The sequence below is a fragment of the Rutidosis leptorrhynchoides genome, chromosome 2 (assembly GCF_046630445.1).
Source record: "Rutidosis leptorrhynchoides isolate AG116_Rl617_1_P2 chromosome 2, CSIRO_AGI_Rlap_v1, whole genome shotgun sequence".
Lineage (NCBI taxonomy): Eukaryota > Viridiplantae > Streptophyta > Magnoliopsida > Asterales > Asteraceae > Rutidosis > Rutidosis leptorrhynchoides.
In genome coordinates, this window is record NC_092334.1 from 550,114,645 (window position 1) to 550,125,660 (window position 11,016).

The 11,016-nt window shown below is 33.0% G+C and overlaps 2 protein-coding genes across 2 annotated transcripts; one reads left to right on the forward strand and one right to left on the reverse strand.

Moving 5' to 3' along the window:
- Nucleotides 1-326: 326 nt before the first annotated feature.
- LOC139889685 (uncharacterized) lies at nt 327-3,799 on the reverse strand. The gene is made up of 8 exons (XM_071872620.1): nt 3,760-3,799; nt 3,356-3,530; nt 3,233-3,242; nt 2,037-2,474; nt 1,736-1,922; nt 1,364-1,462; nt 1,077-1,261; nt 327-995 (listed from the first exon to the last, which is right to left on the reverse strand). Exons 1-8 carry the CDS (start codon nt 3,797-3,799, stop codon nt 327-329), a joined length of 1,803 nt encoding a protein of 600 aa, XP_071728721.1.
- Nucleotides 3,800-4,551: 752 nt separating this feature from the next.
- Nucleotides 4,552-10,030, forward strand: LOC139893057 (uncharacterized). Its single transcript, XM_071876191.1, has 9 exons — nt 4,552-4,719; nt 5,284-5,901; nt 7,326-7,502; nt 7,664-7,710; nt 7,798-7,859; nt 8,590-8,638; nt 8,729-8,819; nt 8,887-8,940; nt 9,210-10,030. The coding sequence occupies exons 1-9, from the start codon at nt 4,663-4,665 to the stop codon at nt 9,783-9,785; spliced, it is 1,731 nt and encodes a 576-aa protein (XP_071732292.1). The 5' UTR covers nt 4,552-4,662; the 3' UTR covers nt 9,786-10,030.
- The last annotated feature ends 986 nt before the right edge of the window (nt 10,031-11,016 follow it).

Sequence of the window (11,016 nt, forward strand, 5' to 3'; positions counted from 1 at the left end):
TATCAGTTCCCATTGTTTTAAAGGAAAACTCATTTTCATAAAACCTCACATCTTTTGAAAACAAAACAGTTTTACTATCAAAACTATATAATTTGTAACCTTTTTTTACAGTAGAATAACCAACCAAAACACACTTTTCAGACCTTGAAGAAAAGTTATCATTATTATTTAAAATAGTTACAAAACCAAGACAACCAAAGACTCTCAAATGGGAAAGATTAGGTTTTTTATGATACACCAGCTCAAAGGGACACTTTCCATTTAGCACACTAGATGGCAATCTGTTAATCAAATAAGTTGCAGTGAGTATACAATCAGACCAAACTTTAGAGGTATTCCCCCTGAAACATTAGAGATCTAGCCACATTGAGTAGATGTCTATGTTTCCGTTCAACAATCCCATTCTGTTGTGGAGTGTAAACACAAGAAGTTAGGTGAATTATACCATTCTTAATTGTAAAATTTGTCATGTTAGTATTTAAAAATTCACTACCATTATCACTTCTAATCATTTTAATTCTCTTTTGAAACTGAGTAAACAACTGTTCATGAAATAACTCAACATAAAAACAAACTTCTTCTTTTGATTTTAGTAAGAAAACCCAAACAGCCCTTGTGTAATCATCTACCACAGTCAGAAAATATTTAAATCTATCTCTACTAGTAACCATATATGGACCACATACATCCAAATGTATAAGTTCACCCAGATGTGTAGATTTATGGTCACTTAGAGGAAATGGTTCTCTTGTTTGCTTAGCCTTGTGACATACATCACAAGGAATTGAACTATTATCAGTCACAAAGTTTAGTTCATTTCTCAGAATATTAAGCACTTGATCAGTAGGATGGCTAAGTCTGCTATGCCAAGTAGACTTAGACAACATACATAACTGAAGGTTAGAGTGATGACACTCACCCTTATTTGAATCACTGAAAATATACAAGCCATCATATAAACTACCAGTCACAAGTGTCTTATTGGTTACAAGATCCTGAATATAACATGCACAATTATCAAAACCAACATATAATGAGTTGTCTCTAACCAAACAATACACAGATAACAAACTGACACAGTAATCAGGAACAACCAATACATCATACAGAACCAAATCTTTTGAAATTCTTAGATTTCCTATTTGTTTAACTTTTACTTTTATTCCATTTGGATGACCAACTGTTAAGTTTAACCTTAACACATCATTAACAACCTCAAACCCTTTACTTGAATTTGTCATATGTTGATTAGCTCCTGAGTCTATAATCCATCCAAAATTAACATTTTCTTTTTCATTTATATTGCATGACATATATTTGTCAATGTTCTGGTTAAAGACCACATTTAGATTCATAAAATTACCTGTCATATTAGAGGATGAATGTGCAGGAGCACTTTTCCCATCCAAAGGATTAACTAGCTTAGCAATTTGCTCGTTTGACAGTGTGAGATAAGTTGTACCTGTATTGCAGGCACCACTACTAAAACTAGAAGAGTGATTAGTGCTTAAAATTGATGAATTATTTGAGTTTCTTCTTTTAAATTTTGGTGGATATCCAACAACTTCAAAACATCTATATATAGTATGATTAGTAATACCATATTTAGTGCACTTAAGATTATTAGGTTTAGGTGGATATCCTACAATTTTAAAGCACTTTTCTATTGTATGTCCAGTTCTACCACACTTTTTACACTCAGGTTTGGGATTATTATTAAAAATTTTAGGTTTACCAGTGTTAGAAAAGAAAGCAGAAGATTCTGTTATAGATTTCTTATCATGAACTCCTCTATGTGACTTTTCTCTTGATATTATATTAAATGCAGCCTTAACAGATGGTAAAGGATCACTAGTTAGAATAGTAGTCCTTACTGGCCGATAGGAATCATCCAGTCCCATCAAAAATTTCATTAGTTTTCTCTGATTATAATATTATATTCTCTTTTTATCAGCATCACACTCACATGAAGGTAATTTACATAGAATATCATATTGTTTCCACAGAGAGTTCAATTTATGATAATAATCTGATACAAGTGTACCATTATGAGTGAGTAATGAAATTTTTTGTTCAAGATTGAACAAAACAAAACCATCAACTTTATCATAAGCTTCTCTGAATTCCTCCCAAACCACAAAAGCCAATTTTGAATAAATTTGATCATAATACAATTCATCAGAAACACAACCCAAGATCCAGGATAAAACAACAGCATTACAACTTTCCCATTGATTAGAAAGAACATCATCCTCTTCATCTTTTCCAAGTGTTCCATTTATAAAACCAAGTTTATTTTTAGTTTGTAAAGCTAATTCTATGGCACAAGCCCATGATTTAAATTTTTCTGTTCCTTTGTGTTTAAAATTGATTAAAGGTGTACTACTAATGTGACTAGCATGTAAATAAAGAGGATTACCATAATCCAATCTACTTATCATGGTAGTGGATGCTTCACCCTCATCACCTGACATCTTAACACAATATCAAGAAACAAATATAAACACCTAAAAGATTAAAGAACCACTACACTTGACCAGGTTTCCTTGAAATCTAAAGACCAAGGTTCAAGAATTGGGTGTAGTGAAAATCTTTAATCAAACAATTACACAAACAAAGAAATTATAAAAGAATAAAGAAGGAGAGAGTCCTGGGTATAGGCCAAGTATAACATGTGGGGGCAGTTAATCTCTGTAAACATAGAAACTCCTACACGTAGGAACTTGCTACAAACACAGGTAGGAATAAAATTCCTCACAGGAGTACTCCTCCATTAATCTTCAATTTCACAGCGGAAGAACAAACAGAAGACAATTTGAAAATCGCCTTCAACAGAAAACGAATTAGGGTTTTGAAATTGAAACCCTAATAAACCAAAACCCGTTCAAGATTAACACACATGAATCGCAGAACAAACGCAGGTTTCTTTTACATCAGAAACCCTATAATCAACCAACGATTAACCTTGCAGTGAAACCCTAATTTGGATTTCAGATAAACCAACACGAATCAAGCGACCCGCTCTGATACCATGAACAAACTATGAATGATTTAGATAATCACTCACATACAACCACAATTATTATACTGGAACAGATCAAAATCACAATTACACACTGAATATTTAAGAGAAAATTGAATACAGAAACTGTTTGATCGAATGAATGAATAAAGAAACCCTAAAACACCAACTATATATATACACAATACACACTAAGAATAAGAAAAATACAGTCAGACCCCTGCACTTGTAAAAATTCTGCAGAATAACAAAAAAGGTCCATGCACTTGGTGTTTATAAAAAATAACATGAAAACCTAACCTCAACTATGTCCCCATCTGTGTACTTACTAACCTGAACCCCTCACCAGGTGAATTATTCATGGTTAACAAGTACATGGTGCACAAAGAGGTTAGGCATTCAAACCAGTCCAGTGATAAAGCATCAATTATCTGCAACTTGTGTCTGCATGATGAACAAGCTTGACAACAGCAACTGCAGCAGAAATCTATTGAGCTGCTCCATAAACCTGTTACTCAACCAAACAATCATAAATAAACTATAACAAATGAGGAGATTGTTCATTTAACACAAAAACAAAAAAAAAAAAATGTTCACTTTGCTTTGTAGAAAATAATCAGTTAGAATCCACAAGTCTTCTTTTTAGGTATGGGTTTGATAATGATGAAGATGGTTTTGATTTAGTGGGTGGATGTTTGAGGTTTTGAATTCACGGGTGATCTATCTAGATTGAATACGAGGTTGTATAAACATTGGAATCGCCGAAAAAAGAGTCATCTCTTAAAATGTGAAAGTTCCTATGTCACACATTCTCGCTCGGGGGGTTTGACAAAAATGAGTCATTCGCCTTAAAAGTGGGCGAACAACGTCATCGAATCACAATAATATTTCTTAGAAATAAGATGTTTTCCTGTATATGCACTCGTCTAAAAATTAGTGAATGACGCGACTTTTTTGGCGGAATGAGAAGTAAATATGCATTTTTGTTAAAATAATAATTCGGTGTTTTATTGCAAAGAAATTTTTTATTATCAATTTTCTAGTTATTAATTAGGAAGAATTCTTATTAATGGAATGTTATACGGAGTACACACATTAGGTCATTATTAATGGTGATGACGTGACAGTATGCGATGGAGTTTTTATGTAGTACAGTGCTAATGTAATAATTGTGATGGATTAAAGGTTTATAGTAGTGATCGGGTGATAGAAGTGTGATGAGAGTATTGCGTATTTTTAATTGGCTTAAATATAGTAAAAGCATCTGATTGATTATATTCCTCTCGCCACAAAAAGCGTCATCTGATGTCTCTCACGCCATCAATTTTTTCTTCTATCAGGCCGGATTAGTGGCGCTCTCATCACCCACAATCACACTAGCTTTGATCATGATCTTAGAAATAGCTTTGATCATGATCTTAGAAATCCTATAAAAAAGTTTAAAAATTAAAATAAGTTAAAATACGATAAATACGGAGTATAAATACTTTAGGTCAGAGTGGAAACGAACAAATAAAATAAAAATAATTCATACGCGCAGCACACCTCAAACCCTCTCTAAAACCCTTTCTTCCCCAAATAGATACTGAACTATTCATCAACAATCATATACAAACTGCAGATTTTTATGAAATTTGATCATGAATCCTCATCATAAACCTAATCAAAACCCAGGAACTGCTTCAGCAGCTACGCAGGTGCTCTGCTACACTTTAAATTTTTTTTCTTTCCTTTTTAACGTTTTTTTTTTTAATTTTAATTTAATTAATATTAAATGTACTGCAATATAATGTTTGTATCTTACTATTGGAATTAGAAACTGATACCGATATTATTAGCTTGTTTACACCAATTTTTGCTCTTATTCTTATTATTAGGGTTTGATATCAAGTTTACACAAAATTGCACCAAGTTATTATTGTATGTAATTAACAAATTTTGTTACTTTATGATATAACTAAAAGTCTAAACTTCTATTTCGTTATCGAGTACATTCAAGCCAACTTCTCTACCAGTTAAATTGTAAAATAACGACATGGCATTGAAAAACTTGATGCCACGTCACCATCTACCTGCTACAAACATTCGTAACAAAATAAAAATGTGTTACATTAGTAGAAAAGTTCGTTAATTGCATACAATGACAAATTGGTGAAAGCATGTTGCAATTCATGAATCTTTTTGGTAAAATTTCGTTACGATTTGGTTGAATAAATCTTTCTGAAGAACTAATATAATCTAATCTATTAATTTATGAACAGGTTAACCCAGCCGTTAATCAACAAATGCCCAGTGGTAATAATGTTGGTGCATTAGTATATCCGAATATTAATATGCCGTTTGTAGCTCCACAACCTTTCATGAATTTTCCTAATCAGCCGTTTCCGTTACAAAATTCTCAATTCCCAAATGGTATTGTCGGATTCAATCCGCAACAGAATTTCGGTAATTTCCCTATAAATCAGTTCAATCCTGCTCTACAACAACAGGGTCAGTTTTTTGCGCGTGGTCCAATGGTTCCACCTGCGTACAACCAAAACGTCGGTTTACCTCCTGAACAAGTTCTTCTGCAGAACACAATACAAAATATCTACCAACTTCTTCAATTACAAAACTCGAATAATGGTCAACAATGCCCTCCTGGTAATTTTCCTATGATCCAAAACCAGATACCGAATGTTATGAGTCAACAAAATCTGGGATTTAATCCGAATCAGCAGTTTGCCGTGCCTAATTGCAATGGTCCTGTGCAACATGTTAATCAAGTGCAACAAAATATGGGCCCGCAGTTACAAGGAAATCAGTTTATGCCTGGTGCTTCTGGTTCGGCTCAGGCACAGCTACCACAAAACGTTCTTGCTGCACTTACAAATTTACAGGTATTAGTTTATGTCTTTATATACAGCTTTTTTATGTGCAATAATAATTATATATGATATATGAATTTTTATTGACGATCCCAAAAAACGGGTAAACGTTTTTGTTGTAGATTAAATAAGTTATCTACCAAAAGCAAATTGTGCGGGGTTAGAAACACGATCATAAGCTTAATGTCATCGAAACATATACACTTGCATGCCTTCGCCTTTTAGGGTATTTGACGATTCGTTACCAATTTCTCCCATCAGCCCAACGCAATTTAACGTCTCATTATTGTAAATTGATTTATTTTTTCCACTTCATAAGCAAAGGGTTTTTTTGTTGCATATTTTACTATTTACTAATACTATAACAACATATCTCATTACTAAAGAAGTTTAAAGCTAAAAGGGTAGAACCAGTCATGTCGTAGTCATATGTGAATTAAGAAGATTTAAATATTCAAAACTGAAAGTGGGCTTTTTCGGTGATGAAGTGAGTAGTAATATACAGTGTCATTGAAAATATATTTGTCTGCAAATCCATTTTAGGTATGATGAAACAAAGAAGAACATGTATTGATGCATACTTCCATAGCGAAGTTGTTAATTGTATTTTTGGGGTATACATGAGACATCTGCTGTATTTAAGTATGGCAGTATGACTATATTTTGACATATGAAACTTAACTTAGTAGTGTACTCTAATATTTTTCTTGTTACTCTCACACCCAAAAGAAGAGTGTACATGTGATATTTTATTTTAAACATTTACCGAAGGACCATTGGCCTAGCGGTATCGAGGTAACCCCTTCAACCAAGAGGTTGGGGGTTCAAGTCCAGGGTTGGACATGTATATATTCTTGTATGGGTGTGTGAGTTTGCCTTACAAAAAATAAATAAATAATGGTTAACATCTTTATACTTTCGAGAACTGTTTGGTGTGGATCGATACTATAATGGTTATTAATTGTGTGTGCGTGCGCGTGCGTGTGTGTGCAGTCATCTATCTGCATCATACCTCCTCATATGGCGGCGGGGTTGGGTATTATTGTTGCTGTTATTGTTGTTGTATGACATCAGTCAAGTTAATTGAAACCAAAAAGGCTAACTCCATTTCATATTTTCATATCAAAATTGAAGTACTTGCTGTAATATAATTTCAAAATTGGACACTTTATTGGACAGATCGAGCACTTATCTATAGTGATTGGAATGGGTTTCTAATTCTAATGAGTTTGTGATGAATTTCAAACTATGCTAGTTTTAGAAACTCGGAATATTTTATTTGCCATACTATTTCTTATTTTTTGCCCTTTCAGTAAAATGCGAGTACGATAACTTCGAATAATATGTCAGATTTATTTCTTTATCAGCACTTCCTATTAAATATAATATCACAACTACAAAGTTCTAATAAGCTAATGTTTTTCTGGTAATATCAGAACCAGCTTGTTCAAGGTGTAGGTCCCCCGAATCAGATGTTTGGCATGTCTAATTCTAATGGCCCTGTGCAACAAATTAATCAAGGACAACCAAGATTTGTGTCTCCAATGATAGATGGTAATGCTCCCAAACCGGTAGTCAATTTCGGTCAAACTCATAACCCTCCAAATTTTCAGGTATTTGGTTCTTTCTGTGTGTACTGCTGATTGTATGCAAAAGTGTACGCAACGTTAATATAATTCTTTGATTGCCGTTAAAAAAAAAAAAAATAATAAAATAAAATAAAATTCTTTGATTGACATTTTGACGCTTGTATTATATCATTGCACTTTAACAGCACAATCATGGAAACAGGCCTATAACGGGAAGTGGCTCACCCAATGGGTATGTTGGTCATAATGAGCTTTACTATTTTATTGTCATGATTCATAAGTTGATTTATTAATTCACATAGAACTTGAGTGTATGCAGATTCAAGTCCAATAAACATGTGAAAGAGAAGTTCGGGAGCTACAATGGCAATATAAATAAAGGTGAACACCTAATTATTTGTTTAATCTTAGTTTATTTACGTACATACAATGAATATTCTTTGATTTATTACAAGGAGTTTTGCAAATACTAAACCAACAATAAAAACAAGTAAATTATAGAGACAAAAAATGAAGGGATTCGTATATGCCATTGTTAAATGTCATATATACCATTCTAATATCAAAATATCAAATATGCCATTGTTAAACATAGAAAATATCATATAGAATGAAGGGATTTACATAAAGTATCCTACAAGAAGTTGAGTTGATTTCTAGGTTTCTAGTTTTAGTGATAAGTGTTTTGAAAAAGGTTATGATGGTCAATTCTCAATTTTTTTAATCCAGTTATTATGTATTTTGTGGCTTTTCTATTGATAAAATCAATTTGGGCATATATGATTTTTTTTATAAGTTTTACAATCCCATATCTGATATTTCGAAATTAAATTGAGCAAATATGATACTAATCCACTTAAAAAATGGCATATATACAATTCTCCTAAGAAAATAGAAAGTACAATGTGAACAGTTTCATTCACATTATTTGCGTTACTTTGATCTAATAATTATTAACACGATGTTTGTCTTCCCTTCATCTTATCTCATTTTTTTGCTAAATGCTTCTTAGTATTATGAATTAATAGTTAAGTAAAATGTGTAAGACTTCTGATTATACGATAAATATATTTTCACTAATCATCTTCATTTTGATTGTTGTATTTTACAGAGGGTAACAGCGCTGCAGCTATACGAGATTCCTCTAAGTTTAAAAAGAAGTAATTTTCTACACCCATCAATATTATGACATGTAGTTTGTTAGTTATAGCTACTAATCGTAATAATACGTGCTATTGTTTCTCATGAAGAGTTCCATCTCTGAATTACACCGAGCACGAAGTAAAGCAGTGGCGAGAGTTACGTAAGAAGAACTACCCATCAACCAATAACATATCAGAGGTTAGATTTCAGAGTTTAGTTGATTCTCGGTGTTTTTCAATTTTATATTTTATCGTTTATCGTGCAGAAATGCAAGAAAGAATCTGATTCCATTGACCAAGAAGCAACTCTACGTCGTCAGGTATATTGTATCTCTTGTCTGCATGCTATAGGTGGTAAATTGGGCGGTTCAGACGAATTGGGTTATGTCTCGTAGTATATCTGGTTTGTTAAAAATATTTTTATATTGGTGTAGGTACTTGACTAATATGATTATATTAGCTATGTCAGTACAATAGTAAATCATTGCCAATGTAGTTTGGGCGACCATAACCATAACCCAGATAGACCCATTCAAAAGTAATTGGGTCAGAATGTTCAAATTTATGAGGTTGTTGTATTGTTTTGCAGCAATTGAAGGAAATATTAGCGAAACAAGCTGAGTTGGGTTGCGAAGTTGCCGACATTCCACCCTCTTATTTATTCGACTCCGATAAACAAAACCAAAACCCTAGAGATAAAAAACACAACCGGGAACAGTTCAAGAAAGGGAAGTTTCAAAACAAAAGAGGATCAAGATTTCACGAGAATCAAAATGCAAAAAGAACAAGGCCAGGAGACCTTGATTCTTTCAAGGCTAATCATCAAAACCGTGCACCGAAACCAACCGAACGGGAACCTTCACTTTTAAAGAAGCTTTTGAGCCGGGACATTAAGAGAGACAAAAACCATCTTTTGCAGGTTTTTAGATTCATGGCGGTTAACTCGTTGTTCGATGGGGATGGCGATAGCGATTTGAGATTCCCGTCTGTGATTGTGAAGGAAACGAATTCCGATGTGGTGGAAGAAACAACTTGTGCAGTTAATGGTAGTGAGATGGCTAAGGAGGATGAAACGAAGTATGATGTGGCAGAAAAGACAACTTGTTCTGTTTCGAAAGTCGGTCAAAAGGATGATGAGGACGAAGAGGGAGAAATTACCGATTAAATTGCTTTAAACTCGTGGCTTGTGATATTGTGTATGTTTAAGTTTGTGTAGTTGGAAGTGCAATAACGTTGCTTGGCTATTGCACTTTTCATTTTGTGGACGAATATATAGTAGCGCTGAACTTGACAGTACTAAGTAGGTGGCTGTTGTATCAGCATTAATGTTTATATATTTCGCGTAACAAATTATGCTTCCTGGCTTCTTGTTGATTTTTGGAGGAAAAGTGGTGTTTAAAACAACTATGAACCGGATAAGATTCCTTATCAAACGAGCCTAGCTCGAATTCAAAATACTACTTGAATCGAGCTCGAATTCAAAATACTACTTGAATGGAGCTAGATTTCGAGCTTAATATATAAGGCTCGAATCGAGTTGCTCAATTAGCTTGAACTTGAACTTGGCTTGGTTACACCTCTACTTACATGTTTGGTAAAAACTCACAATAGATGTGAGATCATATAGGTTGGTTTTGACTAAAATGTAAATAGGTTGGTTTTGACTAAATTGTTGATAGTATCAACCTAGTATATGCTCAGTGATTGCAAGTGAGACTAGCTAGTGAAATACGCGATGTATTGAATTTTTTTTTTTTAGGTTTTTTAACTAATGACACTAGTGGATAGTGTAAATTTTTGTGAGTGACACCATTGAAATAAGTCATCTAGTAGAAAATTTTTTAAGTTTTTAATCAGTGACACCACAAGTGACTACCATTCTTAGATTCGTTTAATTTTTTTACAAATACTTAACGGTGAGTACAGAAATAAAATGTGAAAAAAATGTGAAAAAATAAACAACAATCATCCAACTCATCAAAAACCACATGAGATGATGCTTAGAGCACTGGGAGTGGTGACTGAGATCACTTGGCATGTCAGGCCTGACTTGCTGAGTCAGAAAAAGTGGGGAGTGGTGACCTCTGTCAGTTAGGCATGTCAGTGTATATTTTTATTATTATTTTTATGATTTTAAATATAACATAAATGAATATAATTATAAAAATTAACAAAAATAAAAATAACTTCCTGTTATAATATATAAATATATAATATATATATAAATGGATAGTCAATTATTGATACACAAAAGTAATATTATTGTATTACCTAAACTTGTGATATTTTTGCTATAAATAGCCATGAATGCAAGCATTAAACTTGCACCATTTCTCACATTTACAAAGTGTTTCTTTCTTTCTCTCCATTATCATCTTTGTTCTTACACTTCATTA

Excerpts from the sequence above, each read along its gene's own strand:
- LOC139889685 (XM_071872620.1), bottom strand. The coding sequence starts at position 3,799 with ATGACTCTTTTTTCGGCGATTCCAATGTTTATACAACCTC. Across the intron at positions 1,923-2,036 it reads TCACTCATAATGGTACACTT|AGAAAACTAATGAAATTTTT; the intron begins GTATCAGATTAT and ends TATTATAATCAG. Across the intron at positions 1,463-1,735 it reads TGCTTTCTTTTCTAACACTG|GTACAACTTATCTCACACTG; the intron begins GTAAACCTAAAA and ends CCTGCAATACAG.
- LOC139893057 (XM_071876191.1), top strand. The coding sequence starts at position 4,663 with ATGAATCCTCATCATAAACCTAATCAAAACCCAGGAACTGCTTCAGCA. Across the intron at positions 5,902-7,325 it reads CTGCACTTACAAATTTACAG|AACCAGCTTGTTCAAGGTGT; the intron begins GTATTAGTTTAT and ends TGGTAATATCAG. Across the intron at positions 7,503-7,663 it reads ATAACCCTCCAAATTTTCAG|CACAATCATGGAAACAGGCC; the intron begins GTATTTGGTTCT and ends GCACTTTAACAG.